The sequence below is a fragment of the Aristolochia californica genome, unplaced genomic scaffold, assembly GCF_029961685.1.
Source record: "Aristolochia californica isolate CCGP_79_NKW_82.1479 unplaced genomic scaffold, dmAriCali1.0.hap1 SCAF_2, whole genome shotgun sequence".
NCBI classification, from domain to species: domain Eukaryota; kingdom Viridiplantae; phylum Streptophyta; class Magnoliopsida; order Piperales; family Aristolochiaceae; genus Aristolochia; species Aristolochia californica.
In genome coordinates, this window is record NW_027181881.1 from 47,365,743 (window position 1) to 47,390,081 (window position 24,339).

The window sequence follows — 24,339 nt, forward strand, 5'->3', positions numbered from 1 at the left end:
CAATAAAATAAAACTTGGAACTCATACGTTTCAGAATGCAGGTAACCAGAGGCAGAGACACCGACACACTAGCTTGATTTGTTCTACCTTCGATTCTGTCGTATCTGCCTGTAAGGTAGTAAATGGGAAAATAACCCCCAGTTGGGTGGGTGATTGGAGCTCGAATATAAATAACCTCAAATCTTCTGCTGTTCTACATATCAATCACGACAGCAGATTGCCGAACCAGTTGCTTAAAAGGGTTTTCCCATGTCAACGGATTTATTGATATTTGGATTAGCTCTGGAAGCGGATTTGGTAAAAGGATGCTCGTTTAGGCCTGTACAGGTAATGGCCAGTGGTTGATCGTCACATCTTGTAAGGCAACAAGTTTGGCTTTCCCACCATATTCCTCAGGCAAGTTCGCTTCTCCGACTGCCCTCACAAAATCATTCCTGTCTTCGTCGTTTTTTACAACCACAACCTGCGGTAATCAAATTTTCTCAGGTATTAGTAATCAAACGAGTCCATAAGCACATATCCGGTCTCTGCTGTGTAGGAACAAATTTGCACACAAACTAAAGGAAGATGGGTTAAGGTAAAATACCTTTTCGAGAGTTGCCTTCTCAAGGAAACGAGACACAAAGTTCCAAACACTCACAAAGATCCATGGCATGTTTACCATATAAAGCTTAGCAAGGCGCTCAGGATAATAAGCCTGTAATGAGAAATAAGTAAAATAATCTTCGGGATAAGAAATTCAAGAAAACTGCATGTGAATGGAAAAACGTTAACAATATCAAAGTGCAGAACTAGCGATAATAAAAACTGTTTGAATAGCTAAGATGACAGACTAAAGATTAAGCGAGGAATTCACATGATCTCAAGAATAGTGACCGTGAAGTTATTGATGGCTATAACACATTTGGAAGTGATTCAGAACCTCTACAGGAGAGGATCATATACCCACTGTATTTAGCAGAATTACTCCAGTTGTTTAGTTTGCTTTTGAATTGATCAAGTAATACAAGAAAAGTAATTGCAAGCATGGGTTTCTCATTGGAAATGAAGAATGCTCCACAGTCGATTAAATGGAGCAAGAAGAACATTACAGTCTTCTTTTACTCAATTAAATGTTTTGCTCCATTTATACAAGAAATAAGTTACCTGCAAAAACTGAAAACCGGTGATCAAACCACGGGCATCAATGTTTCTGTAGCTTATATTTTGCAAATCGAGCACACCCACAAGCTTCTCATCACCAACTTCACTCTCTTTAACGCCGCTGCATGAAAAAAGTACAAAACGATATTCAGATGCTGTTCCTGCTATACGAAAATGAATCGCGAACGTTCAAACCAAATTAACGACCACTGCGCAGAATAATGGTACAGCTTCAATGCAGGAGGGAACATGACACTGCAATGACAGGAGGGAGGGAACCCCGAGATGCCCTTATCTGTGTAGGGTAAAGCCCTCCCACCCTGCCAGTCACAAGAGCAGACTCCCTTCCCTTCTTCCTCACATCAGGAGGGAGAGAGAGGAAGAGGTGGGTCCATCCCCTCTTTTTTTAAATATTAACCTAATAAATTCAAAACTTAAATTTAAAAAATGAAAACGAAGATAAAATGTCAAATATACCCTAACTTCAAGGGGGAGGGGGGGATGAAAATAATTAAACCCTTAAATTTAATCAATTTGCCACGACTTGGAATCATATCATGATCACATAAAATTGAAGGGGAACTGTGGATATAAGCTCCTACATATATGCATTAAACATTAAGCTCAAGTTAGTAGAAAATACCTAGCAATGGTCTTGTCCAGAAGATGAACTACAAATTCTGTTGAAAGCATTAGGTAAGGAGCATATTAGAATAAATCTAACTATTATTAGCATCTATACAAAAATAAAATAACTCTGTAAAAAATTAAAAAACTAATAATCACTTGCCATAAGGAGCTCATAGAAGAATCGTTTGATCAAAATATATCACTATGTAAAAGAATCTTAGACTTTTGTATTAACTCTCTAGTGATAATAACAGATTGGAGCCCAAGAAAGTCATGGCTCTGTGTTTCCATTTTAATTTGGTTGAAAATATATGAATACCAATAATTACATCAGATCATTCCTCAAAAGTGATAACAGTCATTTAACTAGGTGATTAATAACAAAAAAAAATCAAGAAAACAACCAAAAACAATGGATTTACATGGCTTGGGAGAATTCCCTACTCCGAGCGAATCCTTTGACAGCTATCTTATTGTTCTAAGGTGCCAATTTATAGATTAAGGGCGGAGAGAATTTAAATATTATAAGAGAACTTAAATAGTTTTTTTGTCAATAGCTTATCAGGTAAAGTGACAATCAATTTCAATATTCTTAATACATCCATGGAATACCAAATTCAAGACAATGGCTACAACACTTTTGTTGTCACAAAAAATAGTAGAGGCTCCTGAGGACCCGGTTAGTCGAAACAATAATTTACGAATCCAAATAACCTCTACGGTGGTACTGGCAAGAGCCCCATCTTCTGCTTCAGTACTTGATCTAGCCAAAGTTCATTGTTTCTTGATTTTCCAAGACATCAAATATGAACCTAGAAAAACACATTAATTTGAGACCAACTTTTTAGCCTTGAGGTCTCTAGCCCTATCAGATATTCAAATGTCACAATATCATATATGTAAAAATCCAGATTTGGGTGAAGGAAGAGGAAAAAATTGAGAGAGAAAAGAAGTAAGGAGATGTAAAAAATTCTGAAGAGCTTGAAAGACTTCGTTGGGAACTGTGCACAAAATCCCAGCCTTCTTAAATAGGTGTTTTGAGTTACAAATTATAAAAATGTCCTTATACACTTAATCAACATTAATCTCCTTATATCTCCCTAACTACAAATCTTATGTACATGAAAATTTAACCATTGATATTGTTTAACATGCAGAACAAGATTACACAAGGAAAATTAACCACTATAGTGGTAAAAAGACCAAAATACCCCTGCATGTATTTTCAAAGACTCCCCCTCAAGCTGGAGCATATATATCCAGGAGTCCTAGTTTGTTGTAGAATGATATAAGTTCTCACTTGTCAAGGGCCTTGGTGAAGACATCTCCTAACTGATATCCAGACCGAACAAATGGAGTTACTACCTCCTTTTTCATCATCGCAACTCGAATGAAGTGGCAATCCACTTCTATATGTTTAGTCCTTTCATGGAAAACTGGGTTACTTGCAATAAAGATCGCCATCTGATTATCACAAAACATGTTCATTGGTTCATCCTAGTTGAAACCAAATTCTCGTGAGATTGACCTAACCAAATCAATTCACTCACTATGTGACTCATCGCCCTGTATTCAACTTCTGCACTAGACCAAGCTACAATATTCTACTTTTTACTTCACCAACAAACCAAATATCCTTTTAGGAAGACACAATATCCAAAAGTTGATTTGGCTCACTACACTTGCTGCAAAAGAAATATCAGGTCTAGTAACTGTTGTATAAATTAACTTTCCCACAAACCTTTGATATTGTGTTCTATCATTTAATTCATCACTTTGCTCATCATGGAGATCACGTCCCACTTCCATTGGGGTTATCAACCAGCTTGGCTCCCAATAAATCATACTCTTGAAGCATATCTATAACATACTTACGTTGTGTCATCATAACGCCTTCTTTACTTTTCGCCACTTCAATGCCCAGAAAGTATTTCAACGGTCCCAAATCTTTAGTTTGAAAATGTACAAACAAATGAGACTTGGTATCCTCTATACCATAAATATTGCTTCCAGATTATATAATGTCAACTACATAAACCAAAAACACCACAATTCCAGAGGGCCACTTCATCACAAACAAGGAGTGATCACAATGAGACTTGGTATCCTCTATACCAGAAATATGGCTCCTAGATAATATAATGTCATCTACATAAACCAGAAGCACCACAATTCCAAAGGACCACTTCATCCCAAACAAGGAGTGATCACAATGACTCCTCAAGAACCCCATAGATACCACAACTTGGCTGAATTTTTCAAATCAAGCACGTGGACTCTGCTTCAACCCATAAATGTCTTCTTGAGTCTGATGTGTCTCCCCCTGAGCAACATATCCTGGAGGTTGCTCCATATATACCTCTTCTTCCATATCACCATATAAGAAGGCGTTTTTAATGTCCAATTGACGTAGGGACTACCCCTGATTCTCTGCAAGTGAGAGCAAAATACTGACAAATGACAAATGAGCAACATGCGAAAAAATTCCAAACATATCAATACCAAATGTTTGAGTATACCCCTTCGCAACCAACTGAACTTTATATCGCTCAATAGAACCGTTTGCATTATACTTGATAGCATAAACCCAATGACAGCCAACAACTTTGGCCCCAAATGGTAGATCACATTGTTGCCAAGTGTCCTGATCTATCAAAGCATCTATTTCAATATCCAATAGTTTGCTTCCAATGTGGAGACAAGAAAGCCTCCTGCACTGAAAAAGGGATAGTGCAGGTAGAAATGGACAAAGCAAAATTTTTATAAGAGTCAGATAAGAAACAAAAAGACACATACTGAGATAACGGATACCGCGTACCTTAACCTTTTCTGACAACCTTCTATTACTTCTAAGATCATGAGACAAAGTAGAGTCATGGTCCGCTGAGAGAGTAGGTGGTGATACTTCTTTATAGCATTTATATACCGGTAATGGTTTCTCGACAGTTACAGCTTGTTACGGTCCAACGGGCTCATCAACTAGTACAGGGATAACTGATGCCAGTTCAGGTGAGACAACAGGATCAGAAAATAAAGACACAGATGACGGTACATCCTCAAATAAAGTAACATCAGCAAATACAAATGTTTTTTAGTGGACAGGCAAAAACATTTATACCCCTTATGAGTGCGAGAGTACCCCCAAAATATACACTTAACTGCTCAGGGAGACAACTTATCCCTAGAAGACCCAAATACATGAGCAAAACAGACAAATCCAAACACGCGGGGAGAAATAGCAAATAATGGCACGAACAACAAAAGATGCTGCATAGGAATTTTTCCTTCTAACACAGACGAAGGCATTCTATTAACCAAGAAACAGGTTGTAAGAACAACATCAACCCAATAAGGCTAGGGTATATGCATATGTATCATCATTGTCCTAGCTACCTCTAGTAAATGGTGAATCTTACATTCAGCTTCATCATTTTGTTGAGGGGTAAAGACACACGAGATCTGATGAATAATTCCATGTTCTTGACATAAGACTTGGAATTTATGATTTATGAACTCGAGGTCATTATCAGTACGCAAGATATGAAACAAAGCAGCAAACTGATTTTTTATTTCAATGAAGAAAAGTTTAAATACATCAAAAGCCTCAAATTTTCCCTTAAGAAGGTAAATCCAAGTACACCTACTAAAATTATCGATAAAGGAAATAAAATACTTATGACCAAACTGACTAGTCACAGGACAAGGACCCCAAATGTTTGAGCGTACAATCTCAAATAGACGGTTGGTTTTATGAGACGAGATTGGAAACGAACTTTTGTGATGCTTACCTATGAAGGAAAAGGAGAAAATTGAGAGAACAAGGAGAAAGGAGAAGAAGAAATTTCTAAAGCCTAAAAGGCTTCATTGGGAACTATGCAAGAATTTCCAAACTTCTTAAATAAGTATTTTGAGTTACAAATTATAAAAATACCCCTATACACTTAATAAACCTTAATTTCCTTATATCTCCCTAACTACACATCCTATATACATGAAATTTAATCACTGATATAATTTAACATGCAGAGCAAGATTTCATAAATAAAATTAACCATTAAAGTGTTAAAAAGACCAAAATACTCCTGAATGTATTTTCTAACATTATAGGTATAAGAAGATTGTTTTATAGAAAAAGAGAGACCAAACTGAAGAGTGTTACGCACATACTAGAGAATACGCTTCAAGGCCTATTAGTGGTGATCCTTAGGATTATACATAAATTGACATATCTGATTGATGATATAAGTCAAGTTAGGTCGTGTCTGTGTCAAATATTGTAAAGCATCAAACTAAGTTGTTGTAAATCTTAGGAAATGAAAATTTTGTGCTTGTATAACCAACAAGTTTTGTGTTCTGAATAAAAAGTATGGGTGTTGATGTACATGTCATCGTCTGTGTTCTCTCCAAAATGTCTAGAGCATATTTTGTTTGAGTAAGGGTCAAACCTATCTCAGTCCTATCAATTTCAAGCCACAAGAAATAATGAAGAAGGCCCAAGCCCTTCATTTGGAAATTGTTGTAAGATCATCTTAAGAGAGGTAACATAAACTAAATATTTACTTAATAATGATAATATCATCAATATAAACCAGTATTAGGACCAAAGAATTATCAATATTTTTAATTAAAAGATAATGATTTTCTTCTGTTTTAAAAAACCCTTGTTTACAAACAACCTCCTGAAAATAATGACACCAGGTATGAGATGTTTGTTCAAAGCCGTAGATGGACTGGTGAAGTTTTCAAATATAATAACTCTTAGGATTATTTTTTGTAAATTTTTTCCTGGAGCTGCCGATGTAAAAATGCATTTTTAAGATCTAATTTACTAATACTCTAATCAGGAACTACTGCTAAAGAGAGAATACATAGCACTGTTACAATTTCACTATTGGACTGAATGTCTCCTCATGTCACTTATATAGGCAATATCACTTTGAAAACTTCTCATGGGAAGTCTTTTATGTTTCTACCTTCCTTTACAACTTTCTTTTATGTTTCTTAACACCCCAAAAAAAATTTATGCTATTCTTGTTTTTATACCTTTATGTTTCTACCTTCCTTTACAACTTTCTTTTAAGTTTCTTAACACCCCAAAAAAAATTTATGCTATTCTTGTTTTTATACCATCTCATTTTTAAAGGGCTTTTGTCTTAGGAAATTATTGTTGAAGGGCCATGAATTAATCTAACTCTGTTGGGTCAAAGGAACTAATGCTATCCAAAATCTATTATCTAAGTTCGTCTACCAAATCCCCATTTTTCACTATGTTTCTTTTATCTTTTTTACTTTTTAAAATAAAATAAAAAAATCCAAAAATCTGGTATCACAGATTGGGACATTTCTCATTTCATGTCTTCGTTCTGGAAAGAACAAACGATGAACTGTAAGTCACCTGTCTTGGTTCTATTCTTCACGTTGCAGTTGGCGAGTCCCATAACAGAAACAAATAAATAATGCAGAGAATCAACTACCAAGGCATCACAAACATCTGGGAAGTATGAAGTGGATAAGGGCAGCTTCGAACAAAGAAACCAGTTAAAGAAAATAGAATCAGTAAATAATACGCCATATCCTATTTCTAATCAATTGCTATCGAACTCCTATTGACTATATTAAATAATCACCATCACTCTTATTTTAAAATCGTAATCAGATCATTATCATATTGCACGTTAAGAATTGCGTCCATTAATGAGAGATTCTCAACCCCAACAATTAAAAGAAATTATTTGTTTATCCCAGTCCTACCAAATTTTGATTCCTATGAGAATTTAGATTCCCCGGGATGGGATACCCGTGAAAGGGCCCACGAGATGGACGGCCTTGATTTCATATTCGGCAAAAGCTAAATTATTATGCAAAATTTAAAAGTCAAAGCTAAGCCTTAAAGCGTTGATTGAAAATGGTGAGCTAAAAACCATGAAAATCAGAACTGTTTAGAGTTCATATAAACTCAAAATTGAATGGTAATAACAACCGTTGGATCAATAAAGAGCTTTTAATATCAAGTGGATCCCCGCCAAAACGGGAATGTGTGCCTAGATTAAGGTATAATTCTAAAATTTGAAGAAAAAAAAAAAAAAGGATTGGTCAATGGAGCCAGTTCGTGAGAATTATGTGCTTCTACTTTCGAGATGCAGATGGGAAAATTAAATTAGAGAGAAAAAGAGAGAAAGAGAGGAGACATTACTCTTGAATTGAAGAAAATCTTTGGGAGGGAAATGGTTGGAGGCAAGAACGATCAAGATGGGATGGCCATCTATGGTTGGACCAGCCAGACAAACCTTGCGAGCTTCCAACTGATCAGAGACCTCGTTGGCAGGGATATGTCCAAAGGGAACGAAGGAATCCCTCCACTTCTGCCACTCCACGAACATTTTCGCAGCAGCCATGGGATCCATGGACCTTGCAATCAAGAACCTCAATAGAGTTGCATCCCCATATTTCTAACATAAAAATAAGAAAACAAGACAATCAGACTTCCAGCAGAAAAGAACCTGAAAATAGTAAACAGAGAAAGAGAGGGGAGGGAAGAAGAAAGACCTTCGCGGAGGACCCGAGTTTCTCTATAGATTTCCTCATCTGGGCTATTGCCTCTTGCTGATTTTTTGCCATGAGAGAAACTGGGAGCGAGGGGGAGGGAGAGAAAGAGAAGGCAATAAGGCGCTCAGTTCGACTGATGTGATGCTTGCAAAGGACAAACGCTCTGTTCCAACCTCGACATGAGGTAAACTAGACTCCTTCGGGCGTCAACACAAATAAGTCGGAGAGTTGAGCCTCCAGCCAAGGGAAAGAGAAGCACACACGGAACAAATTTTGGGTAAGCAAAAACGAAAAGTAGGACTTTTCCCGTCAAGCTGTGTGTCCACTGTCCAGTTTCAAAGTCCTCGTCGACAGTTTTACTTCCTGTCAAAGTTTTATGTGGTCCGCGTCTCCCTCCGTAACAGGAAATGGTTTTCTACTTTTCTTTGTGTTTTTTTTTTCCTGGGAGCTTCAACAAATCAACTCCCATCTTCGAAGAGTGAAGAAGAGGTTGATCTTGATTTCAAAATTGCCACATAAACATTTCTAACTTCCATGTTTTTAATTATCTACAGTTTTTTATGAAATTAGACACTGATAAAATACCTCTTTGTAGGAACGAAAATGATAAGATACAAAATATGCCAAAAAACTAAAGTGACATCCCAGTTTTTCCGGTGTACTGAACTTTGTTACTCCACTCATTGGGGGGGGGGGGGGGGGGGGTGGGCGAGGATCGTTTCTGGAACACGTGGCTCGCCGGAGGACTTTCGTCTACTTATTGAATCAGATAAGTACCTCCTACCGCTACCAATTAAGCTACACGATCTAACAACTGCCTCGAATGCGATATTTCTAATTTTATTAAATGCTAGCAGTAAATCCAAGACCTTTTGGGATGGCACCGGAAGAAGGATTATTCACAATATAGCAAGTGCAGACACAGGGAAAGGGTATTCTATTACCCATTAGTTATGAATTATTTGCAGGCAATCAAGTAAATAAATAGGTAAATAATTCATAATATAGTATATAAATTCATGATAAATTACAAAATGAATAAATAACACTATACATATTAAATATAGAAACATATTAGTTAAATATAAAATTAAGTTATCTTTAACCAAATATCTTAGAATTAAACTATATTATACATAAAAGGGACTTTTTAATTCTAATTACTTCTAAAAGAGTCAACAAGTTACAAAATTATCTCTCTAGTTACAAGATAATCCAATAGCTAGAACTAAGATCCCGTGAGTTTCCAAAACTAAGAAACTGCAGTCATTTGACGTCCATTTCCCTTCAAACAAGTTCATTCTTTTCTTATGAGAGAAGTTCACTCTTTCTATCATCCAACTTTTAAGCAATTCCATTGTGCTTGTAAGCCTGACTGTTTCCAGCTTGTACCAATTCTCTTCCGCGGTCGATTTTTCATTTTAATCCTGCTGGTTGCTTCAACTCAATTTTCCAAATTGCCTGTGCTGCGTAACTCTGGAGACTAAACAAGCTCAACATGAAAATTCAACTTTTCAAGTTGTGAGAACTTATATTTATATAAGTTCCAACTAAGTTTTATATCTAAATATAATACAGATTCTTTCCTCTTTTTTTCTCCATCAGAGAGCGCGATGCAGAGAAGCTAACAATAAAATGAGTGCATCTATTGGGATGGGCAGGGAGAAGTCCAATCCTTCAACTCCTATAATCACAAGAATTAAACAGATCATACGTATGAATGCTCCACCTAATTTGAAAACATCCATTGATCCGCTAGGAAGGAACTTGATTTATCTCCTGGCTAGAAATCAAATATTTGGTATTTAGTTAGTACTCAGCTTAGGGCCTTATGCTTGACTAGATGATACCAAAGAAAAAGGGCAGTCCACATAAATATGTATACACAGTTGAGTAATAAACTAGAAAAGCAACTCATTCCAACTACACCTCCCATTCATGTTTCACGGCAAAACAGGTCCATGGATTCCATGAACCAATTTACAGCAATACAACAACAAGTCAATATGCCTTTACTATGGCAACATCCTTTGTATGGATAAAGAAGTAGTAAAACATGTGAAAAAATTCAAACTTCACATCTATCCATAATCCATCACAAGTAGGAAAATACGCAGGAACATCCTTGTGGATCTAACTGTCATTCAAAAAAGACTATTTTTATTCCTTCACGAGAAGCCATTATATTTATATGAGGTACTTCAGACAATGCAATAACTCTGGAGGCATAGTTTTAGGCATATATTCAGAAGGATCAAGTTCGTCAAGTAAAGCAGCCGTCAACTTGGCTTAAGATAACAATGAAAATACTTGTAGGAGATCCCTCAAAGTTAAACCTTTCCAAAGAGTCAGTTCAGATCATTCAAATTGCTGTGAGACCTGAATGCTTCTCAGACACTAGTAACAGATTATAGCCCACATTACCACTTGCAAATAGAGCCAATGGAAGGATGAAGCTAGTTTTGCCCTACCAAGGATGAAAACCTTGTCAAGCACACTGAGATACAAGACGCATTTCCTGTACAGTACGAACTGTACCACAAAAAGGATGGCAAAGCCAATCTGATGGTAAAAAATGAAAAAGATACCCATTGTTATATTTAGTGACATTTTAAATTTCGAGCTATGTTGGTTTGCATGGATGAGAAATTATATCGTTTCGAGAGATTGAAGCACATAATCGCATAATCAAATCAGTTTCTTAATATGAATTTAGGTCATCCAACTAAAGCTAAAATAAACTGAATAAGCAATTACAATCACTGCAAGCATCATTTTTGGCAGCATCCACTTCCATAACCTGGTCAATAAGCTATTAAATACTAGAAAATTTTAGCCCAAAAAATTAATGACTATCAGTATCTTCTTCCATTTGTACCTTGATCATCTAACTGAAGGGGATTAAGAAACTAGCAGTTATGATCTGTTGGACAGATGATCTCCCAAGCATCTATTCAAATCAGGAAATTAATAATGTGGACTCAACTATATTTCTCAAATTTGGCACCTGAGAAACCTAATTGAGCTAACCATAGAAATACTACATCGGTTTGCTTGTTGTATTGTATGATAAGGTCTACAAAAAATATATACTTATCTTGAAAAGTGCATGAGAAACTTCATTCCAGCCCAAGTTGAAATCGTGCTATCATAACAGCCAGATATAATTACCCTAGGCTACACCAATAATACTGAAAAAATAATAACTAAGTTACTAAATGAAAGCTTCTAATGTGCATTTTATGACAATTACAGTATCTTCTAGTAGAATCAGATCCAACTAAATGAACCAACGAATTCAGTGAATTAGGGAATTCAATCACCATTCAGAAACCAGTAGAGGAAGTAGAGGATAGGACATTTAGCACACCACAAGCAATATTGTTGAATACCTAAATTCCAACATGTGAACGGTATACAACCAGTAATATGACCAGCCATGTGACATAGGTCATGCAACAAGCAAATGCTTGATTGACAATCACATAAAGATCACAATCAGCCACACAACAACTAACTCAATTTATCAAGTTATAGACCTATATGTGCTCTCAAGACAACGAGATCATGGTGTATTTGTTCCCCAAACACACACATTTAATCTCAGGACATTCTACTATTCTTCTTGCACATACCTAACTGATCAATAACACCTGCCTGAAAAAAGAACTACTTGATTCAAGCACAAGAAAAGAATTTCATAAGAATTTTATTAAGTGTTCTCAACTTGAACAAAGACCAAAAAGCAAACAGGTACTCTACTTCAGATAAGCAACAAAAAAGCTGCTTGAAGAAATGGCATACCTATTTGGATATCACGCTCATAAGATCACTTGGAGAAAAGTATTGTACTCCAGGAATGCTGACCTTGGTGCTCTCCATGATATCTGCATGAACTTCTTGTTTAATTAGCTTGTTAGACTCATTGTTCACAGCTATCCTCCCATTGGTCCATTCACTTGTTGGCGATTCAATGTCATCAACAGCAAAACGGCTGGGAATGCTAGTTCCCTTCCCAACAAACCCAAGATTCCTTCCTGGCCCCTGATCAGATAATCCTGCATTCCTGATACCATAAGAACTAGGAGCCTCACAAATGCTAGGCGCAAAGCTTGATGATTTGTTTGCAGTACAGTTATTCAAGGATGAACCAGGGATTCGCCAAATTGTGTTGTTCTCAGGGCCAATAGAGCAAGATGACATAGATAGAGAATTTGATACCCCTGTGACGGAATACCCATTTACCACCCCCACATTTTTGAAATCCCCATCTACAACATGTCCAACTCCCAGAGATGGATTATTTGACTGAGAAGAAATTAACCTGTAATCCACAATGTTATCATTGGTAAATGTGGAACTTTGACTACCAGGACCATGATTGTTCCCCAATTGAAACCCGTTTGATGCCTGGGAAGGTACTATTAGGCAAGAAGGTTGCACATTGATATTATGGCTTGATTCTGGAACAGTAGACTGTTGTTGCTGCTGTAGCATTTGGACCAATAAATTACTACTTGGAGCATTGAGACCAACAATGTTGCTGGAGGCGTCGACCATACCAAGGCTACTAGGTGGCCAAGTTGTGAAACCCGAAGGAACACCCTCTATAGGTTGAGAGAACTGCTTAGATATGGTTGATGAGCATTTCATTAGAGGCTGACCAAATGCAATAGGGCCCCGCTCAATTGGCACACATTTTGGTCCCTGAATTGATGCTTGGAAGAGAACTGATGAGTCCACTCCTGGAAAAACCAGGTTACCTGTTGGCCGACCAAGGAACTCAGCATGCAAGGCTGCCAGTGCCTGTGGAGGAAGCTGGCCTGAGGCAGCCATAGCTTGGAGGTCAAATCCACGAAGTGTACCAGGCTTTGAGTTTGGCTCAACCGAGCTGCAAAAGGAATTTGGAATGCCTCCCTGTTGTTGAGCTACCCCACTTAGTCTCTTCAAATAAAGTCTAAACTTCTGCAGTTCAAATCAGAAAAACGCTCAAGTGAGAAAAAGAAAACACGAAAGAAAATGCAACAAATATCAAACAAAGTCCAACCTTATTTAATTTGCAGCATATGCAATCAAACCTATTTAGTTGTCTATGCTATTCTTCTTTTTATGTTCTACTTTCTTTTTTTTGTAATTAGGTTATTGTGGATTTCAAACCCTTACTTTTGTAAAAAAAAAATTCCCTAAAGAAAATTTCCCTAACATTCACAAAAAAAATAAAAAATAAATAAAAGCAATCTCACCAGACAAAAAATACATTTGATCAAACAAGATACTAATGTGCAGGAATAACAATTACAGGTAGTTCCACAGAACAGAGCATATCCAATTTGTATCGGCCTCCAGACAGAGTCACAATATATTGTTCTGAAGATAGGGAGGCACTGAAAACATATCTGAAACACATTCAATCTCTTTTGGTATTTAAGTGCCTGGGCAACCAACATGTTTAATTTAAAAGATAGAAAGCCTAGTCTAATGAAAGCAGTTAACTTTTCAGCATCTCGTTTTTTGGCCAGAGTTAGAAAAAGCATTTTCAGAAGTCCCGACTTAGTGCTACGGGATTCACACAAAGGTGCAAGATCAAAAGAAGCCTTGAATTACAATCGAAAACTATATAATAATAAGGTTTTAATTTCTATTGACTGACAAAGAAATTACAGGAAATTCTAATGAAGACTAATGGATTTTCTTTCTCTTAAATCGAACTCATTAGTCTCTTGACAAGATTCCCATAACCCTAGTAAAAGATATGTATAGCTCAGACATAACTTGAGCTGAAAATAAGACACTAAACTCTAAAGATTGATCAACCAAGAAAATCTAACAAAGACAACTTGATGACAGTTTTGAAATTGCACAACTGGAATAAATTTGCTGGAACCCATTACTAAAATATGCATTTCTAATTTTTACATAATTTGAGAATACAAATTCCAGAATAAGTTTTTTTTTAAAAAAAAAAAACATGTTATGTGGCAGAGAGAAAAGAAGAGAGACTGTTGGCGCCAGATCCAGCCAATGACAACAGGCAGCTGCAGCTGGATCAGAATGGTGGTAGAGACTATTCCTGCAGTGAAGTCCATGGCTTGTGCCACTGCCCACAAGAGAAGAGAAAGGTAAGTTCAATGCATGGAACCTCCATACTCCCCAAAACAGAAGTGGAATTTGTATATCAAAGAAAGGAATTGAAATTCCAGAGTTTTCAGAAAAATAGTTAATACCACTTCCCCATGCTACAGTAATTCACATCTCTGCAACACGGGAAATGTTTTGGCGAGTAAAGGAATTCCAAGAAATCCTATTTTGATTACACTAACTCTGCCTCAGATTTAAATTGATACAATTAGCCCTGTGAAATTTCACAATTGGCTCTGTGAAGTTCCAAACTAAACCTTGTTTAGTTCTACCCTTGCCCTTGAACTCTCTGACCAATTCAACTCCCAACTTTGGTAATCAAAAAGGAAGAAAGAATAAAAGAAAATAAGTTAAAAAGAGAAAAAAGATATCGAAAATGAGAACAGCATATAGATGAAGAGAATTGTCCACTTTTTCTTCCGTGACTTGTTTAATTATAATGTATAAGTTCACTTAATGTACAAATTCAGCAAGCTTTTCTCTCACATAGTTTAAGTTAGAAAAAATAAGTCCCTTCTCATAGTAATTTTCTTCTATTTCAGCTACTTGAACTAAATAGTTATTATAAAACTTTATGACTCTTCTTGGATCGGTAAAATAATAACATGTAGGAGGTATATAACACAACTAGAACTCACAAGCACATAGCATATGGCAGCACAACAAAACCCAGAAATAACTATCCTATATTTGATAAAAATGAAAAAGACATTTCTTAGAAAGACTAAGAAGCACAAGCCAAAGCACAAGCCAATGCAACAAGCTGCACAGAACAGAGAATAAAAAAAAGAATAATGTATAGCAAAACAAATGAACTCTTAATATAGAGGGAGGGCCTCAGTATAACATGTCAACAGGCCCTACAACCATATAGTGTAACGAGGCCCCACTTTCAGCCAAGAGATCAGCTGGGATATTGGCACTATTGGGTGTAAACTAAGAAACAGTCTGGAAGCATTTCCTTGAAGACCCCCAGACAACTGGAAAACAACCTTCCCCTGAAAAGGCAGGATGAAGCAATGAGCGATGGCTCAGACCGTCTCACAGGGCCCTCAGCTTGCCTCAATGGACTCCCAATGACCCAAAGGGGCAGAATAAAAAGAGACAATGGTACCTAGCAATCCTTGATCACTCCACTGTTGCCAGCAGACCCCAGAATGAAAAGGTCTACACAATATTTACATCAATTGTCACAAACCCAAAAACCCTGTAGACATAAAACACCTCTCTAAAAAAGGATCCTTTTTAAAAAAAATTAAAAGAATCTTCAAAAGGATCACCTAAATACCTACAGTGACCAATTACAACCCAGTCACCATATTAGGTGTGACCAAGATAGTGGCCTAATGTAGTGCATGGTTCAATTGTGGAAGGGAAAAAAACAAAAAAACGACAAATCAAAACTGAAGAATATGAAGGCAGAGAAAGTCATTCAAAACAATTAGAACTATACAAAAAACAGAAGAAGAACAGAAAACAAGAAGACTGAAGGAAAGCAGCTTATCTTTTCTATTTTTGGAATTTTAGTATTGGGAAAAAGTACTCAAATTTAGTATTTTATATTTGAGTAAAGTCAGCAACTATGTCCCCTTTAGAGTTGCTTACTTTGTCAACAGTCCAAAATGCGAGATATTTCTTTAAGAAAGTCTTCACTAAGTCTTCCTTATTAGTAGTCAACTATATAATAGAAAACTCTGAAAGATAGTAAAACTATTGTTGAAGAAAATGTATGGAAGAGCCTTACATGAGTCTCACATCAGGAAGTCTCACAAAGTAACAATTCAATTGCAAAGACTCACAAGAGTGTCACTGAAGGAAGTCTCACAGAAGAGTTTCAGTTAAAAGGTGTTTTAGTTATGTTAGTCTTCTATTCTTGTTCAATTGTTAATTATTCTAAGACTTATCTTTACGTATATGACTTTGGGAGTAACTGGGATATGGGTAGTTTAATTATAATCTGATTTTAATTGTTCCCTCTATTATATATAGAGATTCACTGTACTCAATTATAATCAAGTCAATGAATTATTTTTCTTTTCTAGAAATTCAATATAGTATCAGAGCAGATTCTATGAGTTGACTTGGTCAACCCACAAAGAAAATGTGATCATTTTCTTATTTGTCATCTCTATTAGCTTAGGTTTGTGTTTTTTCTCTTCCTCACTGATGTTTTACAATCCTAGTACCCATTTTTACTTTGACATTCAAACCTCCATAATATTGTTTTTACACTTCAAATTATATATTGACAAAAAGGATTTGGAGTCTATTTTCCAATGCAAATTTTATTTTTTTGTCAAACAAAGTTTTCTATAAAGAGATATCATCATCTAAAGCAAATAAACAAGAAGAATTCGAGCAACAACAGAATACTTCTTTTTTTAGGTGTTCTACGCCAGCAAGAACAAGACTTTATGGAGAATTATATCTCTAAAGAAACATCATTGAGTAAGGTTTCTTTAAAAGCAAGCCATTTGTGATTCTAAGTTATATTTTAGGAGATATCTATATTTGAAGTAGCAAAGATCATAACTACTGAAAATCTTTTTTTTCCTATTTTTTCTTTTATTACTTCCCCATACATTGACGTGAATTGAGTTTCTTTTTCTCATAGATTCCTAGTTTTTTAGACATATTTCCCTTCTAATCAAAGAGTTTTGGTCATATTTAAGCACTCCATGTTGACATATATTAATTTGGTTTTGAGGGAAGATCGCACAAGGTAATTTGACCCGGGGTCTCCTCTCTAGTTTTGGTTTGTTTGTCTACATTAGTTGTGTATCTTTTGCATCGTTATTTCCAAAAATTATGCCCGCCCCCCCCCCCCCCCCCCCCCCCCCCCCCAGAATCTGTTATTTTTGCAATTCTACTGTTACAATCTACCCTAATTTATAAAAAAAAATAAGTCACACTTATTATAAATTTGATAAGTAAGTTCTTATTATTTTCTTTAGAAACTCAGTTCAAAGTAGAGTGTTGCATTGTCACCTCCTATTTAAAGTTTCTAGATTCACTTGAAAGTATGAATGTTGCATAGTTGCCTCCTTCCGATTAAAGTATGATTGCTAATATCATTATTTTCCCCTAGTATTTCTTCAATTTATCATCTTTTATTTTTCACCACTTAAGAGCAATGTCTAAACCCACTACCTATAAGGTATAAGAGTGCACCCAATATCCAGCTTCAATCAAGTATTTTATTCTTTACCCAAGAGGTGATTTTTCATGCCTAAGATTAGGCCTTTTTTTTCGCTTTTGAAAAGGAACGGAATTTTTTTTCAGACTATGACCATTTTGACTGGTTTATGTTTTGTTGTACAGCTAAAAGTGATTTTCTTCTCTCATCTTTATTTCGTCCAAGTTGGGTCTCTATGTCCTTTTTTATCCCGAGGTTGAAGGGAACAATAGAAGGAAAGGTATAAAGGATGAGGTAAGTGACATAATCTACCATGAAGAATTCTACGGGTTATGGTAATCAAATTTTATGTGATCAGAATATTTACGTAATCAAGAGTACAATATGAAGATTTTTTTTTCTTAAAGACCAAGAATCTTTTTCATTGCAAGTTGAAGTTATAAACTCCAGCTTGAGAGAGAGTGTTGAAGAATAGGTATAGAAGAGTCTTACATGAATCTCACATCAAGAAGTCTCACAAAGCAACAATTCATATGACAGAGTATCACAAGAATCTCATGGAAGGAAGTCTCACAGAAGAGTCTCCATTAAAATGTGTTTTAATTATGTTAGTCTTCTAGTCTTGTTCAGTTGATTAATTACTCTAAGACTTATCTTTTAAGTATTTGACTTTGGGTGTAAGTAGGATATGGATAGTTTAATTGTAATCTTATTCGACTTGATTCCACTATTAGAAATAAAACACAGTATAATCAAGTCAATGAATTATTTCTCTTTTCCAAAAATTTAACAACTATCATTTGCCATTTCCACCTAAATTAGTTGTTCAAATTATTTCTTCAATAACGCAAACCACAATTCAATTGTAATTAGGGAGTCCAGTCCTACAAAAACTCTATTATGGTGATGTAACTTATTTGGCAAGTCCTTAAAGTCAATAAATAGGAGATCTTTTGTAACTTACGAATCAGTTTTTGAAGAGTTAATATAATTTTCCTTTATAGTTGTTAGAGCAGTTTTGTCTCTCTTTTTCTCTTCATTGAGAATAATTGCTTAGTGTTTCTCCCTCCCATGTTTGTGTGCTAGTAACTACTAGCTATGAAATAGCACCGGAAAATATAAGTTCTTCTCTTTGAACTAGAAAACCAAGAATTTCTTAGGGCTGAGGCAATAGCGACTTGGATGGTCAAATTCCAGCCTTGTCCCTCAACCTTGTTTTTGCAGTTTTGCAGCTTTATAGCCCAATGTCAAGAATTCCATCTTGACCGGCAGTAAAAATAGACATAACCTGAGATCATACCCCACTAAAAAGAACATGTTCAAGCAACCAATAATCCAGAGTTTTACAAAAAAAAAAAAAAATACACCAGAAAGAGAGAGAGAGATGATGATGATGATGATGATGCAAAGAATAACTGGCACAGCATTGACCAGGTTTTAACTATTTGACTTTCTGGAAAGTAGTGGCCCACAGGCTGAACTATATTCATTCATTCATCCCACCAGGTGGACTTATAAAAGACCGATCACTGTCACTGTAACCTCCAATGAATTAGTTCTCAGCCAGATCTATAAAAAAATTCATGTTGCCATACCAACAAATTCAACATGATTTCATGTGAAAAGCTTTCACTTTTTTATCCTTTTTTTTCAAAAAACTGCCACAAGAGAGAATAACAGAAACATTTTTTACTCATCAATCTGGGACTAGATTGTAGAAAGACCACGAAAGGCTGTCTTGACACAATAGCCTTTGTAAAACACACACACACACAAAATAAACTAACACAGGTTTAAGATAATCATTAAACTATACTGGCCTGACATCATGGTGGGCAAAGGCCATGAACAAGAACCAATAAAATGACACAAGATAACAGCATGGAGAACTCAAACAGCACCTGCAAATGGCTGGCAACATTTTCCCTGGTTAGACCTGGAACATTCATTAATTCGAGGATCCTCTTGGGAACAGCCTCTGCAAACAGACAGTAAATGTGATCAAATGATGGACAGATAAGCTGTTAGGCTGTAAACTCACTTCAAAATATTATCTCTATTTTGAAAATATTAATGAAAACAATGTTTCATGGAAAAATAAGGAGAGAAGATGTTTCAGTCCTTACTATCAATTCCTAATTGGTTCACAGCACTAACAAATTGCTGATGGAGCTCCACGGACCATACTACACGTGGTTTCTTTGAGGCAGAAGGGTCATCATTATCTAACTCCCCATCATCATCCTCTTCTTTAGCCTCTCTCCTCTTTTTTTGAGCTTTCCAGCCACTACCATCTGCCCCTTCATTAACAGATGAAGCATAATCAGCCTCATCAACAGCAATCCTTTTATTATGCTTCTCAGTGTCTTCCACACTACCAGAGTTTTCAATTTCCTTATTGTCATTCCACTTTTTTCTAATCACATGCTGCCAGATATTCTTCAGCTCTTCCATGCGTACAGGCTTAATCAAGTAATCACAAGCTCCATGTTTGATGCCTCTCATAACAGCACTAGTTCTCCCATCAGAAGACATCACTGGAGAAAAAAATGATAGTTAGTTTGTCAAAACTGAGGCATTTTCATGTACCAGGAGGCATAAAGAATACTCACTGATAACTGGCAGATCCATTTCCAGCCCAACATATTCAAGAAGTTTATATCCATCCATGTCAGGCATATAAACATCACTTATCACAACATCAAAACCACCTTTCCTCTCTCGGAGAAGAGACAAAGCCATAGTAGCTCGGCAGCAAGCCGTCACTGCAACCAGTACACAAGGCAATCAGTACACCTGATAGATAAGGTACTTGAAAGCTACTTAAGCAAAAATCAATTAACTTTTCAGTAGTTAATGGGTAATTGAATGACAAGCCAGTCTTTAGCCTTAGTTCAGCATTGGATTAAGAGCTTATTCACTTTGATGGTCAACCAAAAAGATAAAAACCAATATCTTCCGAACAATGTAAAGGCACAAAAAAATGGCTTAGTGAAAGCACAATAGAACCAAGGATTACCCTTATGAATCTTTATGGGCTATGTAGAGACCACCGGTGGGTCAGCACATTGAAAGACTTACAAGGTTTGAGGGGAGAGGCCATCAAGGACAAATGGAGAATTGTGGCTAGTTTCTCATATTCGAAGCAGCTTAGAGTTCAGAAATGGGAGCCTCCAAATGTCAGCAGGATCAAGCTAACGTCAAAAGGTGTTTGTTGAATAACCCTGGCCCTGCTAGTTTTAGGGGAGTGTTCTGGATAGTAACGGGGTGATTCTTGGTTTACGCTTGCACACTAGGGGTTGTTGACTCTAGCATTGCTGAATTAAAAGCTCTCAAGCATAGCTTTCTGTTAATTTTCTAATTTATCACAGCTAAATTGGGGTGCCTCTTGTGGCTGAAGATGACACCAAGGTCATGATGCTGGTGCAAGAAAGGATGGCTGCATAGTGGGTTTCACAAGGCACCCACTCCCTTCTAAAATGCAGAGATATGGTTGCTATATGACCCCATGGGCGGAGATGGAGTGAGGATCAAAACCCACACCAGTTCGGAGTAGGGATGGGTTCTCTTTGGAATATATACCTTAAAATATTTTTAAGTTTACTTAATTTATAAATTTTATGTAACTTTATTTGTAAACTACTATAAGAGGCAAGGTATGAACAAGATTAAAACCAAGTCGTAGTGCATGGGTAGGGTTGCAAGAGAAGACAGGTTGAAAACCCAACCCCATTGCAGGATAGGACAGGGGCAGGGATGCAGTTGCAAGGTGAGGTTGAAAGGCAAGGATAGGGTCGATGAACCAACCCCGTGAGGGGACAAGGTAGGGTGAGGGAAAGGGACAGGGACAGGAACAGAGATGGGATTACAGGTGAGGTTGGGTTTCATGAAATGTGCCTAAAGGTGCATGGAGCAGACAGCATCCCCCCCCCCCCCCCCCCCCCCCCCCGGGTAGGGTTGCAAGAGAAAACAAGGTTGGAGGGCAGGGGCAGGGACGCAGTTGCAAGGTGAGGTTGAAAGGCAAGGATAGGATCAATGAACCAACCCCGTGAGGGGACAAGGTAGGGTGAGGAAAAGGGACAGGGACAGGAACAGAGATGGGATTACAGGTGAGGTTGGGTTTCGAGAAATGTATTCTGTATTCTAGATAGTAACTTTCCTCTTATACATATGCCCAGCAACTATTCAAAACAAAAGCACCTTCAGACTGTTAGATAAGTAAAACCACAAAAATTTGCTCCGCTCAACTGCTTTTGTCATAGTAAGCTGACCGAGGCAAGTCCAGAAGATTAAGATTCTGTTCCCCTCATAAATAATATAGTGCCTTAAAAATCTACAAAGTCACCAACCTCCTTTCCCATACAAGGCATAATGACCAAAACACCTCCTTATGGTGCCACACATGAATCTGATCCTAGCATCTGAAGTTTTCCAACACCCACGCATACTTACAGACCAAGCAGTTCCAAACTAACGAGTAACAAAGAGCAGTAAGCTATGACATTTGACTTATATATACCAAGTAAAACATTTCATAAACATGTAGCAATTCAAACACCAGAAATCTGTTACAGGAGAAGATAGAACTATCTGTGTCAAATATTATCATGAAGCTAAAATATACAACAAATAGCACAATCCAAGGTTCAATATGAAATAGGAGAGCTCTTTTCTCCCGAACCACCACATAATGTCTGCCAAATCTGATTTGCGGTTCCATGTCACCTTGTTTTGGTGAGCCCAAATTAATAGTAGTGCTAAAATAAGATAAAATGAGTAAGAAGGGGCCACCACGTGTTTCATTATAGACCTCGGATTGACAGCCGCATACCAGGAATCCAAACGAACCACCTAGCTGACCAAAATAACAAGCAAAAGAGCGAGTACTGAAATTTGAAGGAAGGTAGCTATCGCTGCTAAATAATAACCCTAAATAGGATATAAAAGTATAAAAATAAACGAACGAATAAAAGACACCCGCAATGGCAAACATTTTGTAATGACAAACACTCAAGATGAGTAAATGAGCACCTTCATAAGAACATTTACGGAGCATCTGCTCGAGAATTTTCAGACACGTGGTGTCATCATCCACGACAAGAACTCGCAGGCCCGCCGGGAACTTGTTCGAAAGGACCCTGCCATCTGCTTTAGACGGTTCGTAACTATTCGCCGTGCTCAACGTCGAGACCGGCAATTTCTGCACGGCAGCCATCCCAAAGTTCCGGTTAAACGAACAGCCTCAAGCCTTCCTCTTTTTTCACTCTAACAGAAGAAAGAGGTCCAGATCTGTCCGCAATGACAGTCTCCGCTTCGCTTTCCATCTAAAGCTTACGCCCGCTCGCATCTGAACCTAATCCTTCGACAAGAGCTTCCAAAACCCCAATAACAGCTACCAATACTTCAAATCCGCAAAAAAACAGCCGAAAATAAATACGCCGAATTTTCACTCTGATTTTCCTCTTTCGACAGCCAATGCTTCAGTACTCGACAAAGGAAAAGGTCGAAAATCCCCTCCCTACTCCCTATTCCTTACTTCAAAACACAAAAAATGAAACGAAGAAGAAGAAGAAGAAAAAACTGGAAGAACAGAGAAAAAAAAAAAAAAAAAAGGCACCGTAGTTAACCGCTCAAATTGAAGTTCCGTTGGTACATGTGTGGAAATCTGAAGAGAATTACAGAGAAGACACGAGAAAGCAAGCTGACAGAAGATGAGGAAAAATTTATCTAGGAAACGAAAATACCGAAAATAAAATGAGACAGCCGGAGCGAGGAGAAGACCCCGATAGACAGTCGCCTGAGATGACTTTAGTTTAGCCGAAAAAGAAAAGAGGGCGGGCCCCGTCGTCGGACCTGCGCGTGCGGATACTCTTACTAAAAAGTAACCGCCCTCCCGCCCAATCCAATTGCTCTTTTTCTTGTTTTCTTCGCGTCTCACTCATTTCCACAATCCACACCTCTTTTTAAGCCATTGGCAGTTAGCAGCCGAAGCCCACTCATTTCACCATCATTTTTACTACTAGCTTAACTCGTCTCGGCTTCGCTCGGCTTAAAGCTCAAGCCTTAGCGGGGGCATTGGGTTGGTTCAACGGGAACTCACACTGACCCATGCGCTGATGGGTTTTACAAAGATAGGTTGGCACCGGTTTCGAGAAAACTCGACCCCGGTCATTCCCATAACGCCTTCCTTATTGGCCATTCTAAGTGGGCCCATAATGAAGCACGTGGAACCACATGATTTACGGCTCCGGTCAGATCTACAATGAAAAGCATAGTACAACGAAGTGGGTCCGTTGACATGATACCTCGTTTACACCATGAGTGATGGCGATCGATGAGCATAGCCCCACAGGAATGGGGAACGGCACCAAACCAAATTCGTGGATACTTGGGGGCCACGAATGAGACAGTTCGATTTCGATGGACCCCGAGGCTCGGGGTCCGCGTCGGCCGCTCGGGGCCCCTTCGCAGGTTGGTCTGGTCGTGATCCGGTAATTGATTGCCGAGCCCTCTGCGGGAAATGGTTCAGGCTGGGAGCTCGTGAGGTTTGAAACACGGTCTTAGATTGTTTCATAAGTAGTAGATTAATCTAATCATCCGATACAAGTATTTTGAATCAGATCCAGTTCTATATCATAAGAAATAATTTTTTATTTATTAGAATGAGTGAAAACCTATGTCAAACTTCACAAGAACTTGTGTCATCAATCAAGTTTGGTACAATAGCACATCATGTACACATGGAC

General features: G+C 37.4%; 2 protein-coding genes across 5 annotated transcripts; both read right to left on the reverse strand.

Moving 5' to 3' along the window:
* Nucleotides 1-123: 123 nt before the first annotated feature.
* Nucleotides 124-8,610, reverse strand: LOC137955330 (sec14 cytosolic factor). Its single transcript, XM_068802230.1, has 6 exons — nucleotides 8,320-8,610; nucleotides 7,967-8,222; nucleotides 1,787-1,823; nucleotides 1,147-1,264; nucleotides 587-697; nucleotides 124-463 (listed from the first exon to the last, which is right to left on the reverse strand). Exons 1-6 carry the CDS (start codon nucleotides 8,389-8,391, stop codon nucleotides 314-316), a joined length of 744 nt encoding a protein of 247 aa, XP_068658331.1. The 5' UTR covers nucleotides 8,392-8,610; the 3' UTR covers nucleotides 124-313.
* An 859-nt stretch (nucleotides 8,611-9,469) lies between these two features.
* Nucleotides 9,470-23,385, reverse strand: LOC137955329 (two-component response regulator ORR21-like). Of its 4 annotated transcripts, none has more exons than XM_068802226.1 (6): nucleotides 22,625-23,385; nucleotides 20,206-20,358; nucleotides 19,720-20,130; nucleotides 19,495-19,571; nucleotides 12,124-13,284; nucleotides 9,470-10,098 (listed from the first exon to the last, which is right to left on the reverse strand). In XM_068802226.1, exons 1-5 carry the CDS (start codon nucleotides 22,806-22,808, stop codon nucleotides 12,124-12,126), a joined length of 1,986 nt encoding a protein of 661 aa, XP_068658327.1. In that variant the 5' UTR covers nucleotides 22,809-23,385; the 3' UTR covers nucleotides 9,470-10,098. The 4 variants fall into 4 exon arrangements, with proteins under 4 accessions (XP_068658327.1, XP_068658326.1, XP_068658330.1 ...); XM_068802225.1 differs by having other exon boundaries at nucleotides 9,470-10,102; nucleotides 22,625-23,384; XM_068802229.1 differs by lacking the exon at nucleotides 9,470-10,098 and adding an exon at nucleotides 10,109-10,786.
* Nucleotides 23,386-24,339: the final 954 nt, after the last annotated feature.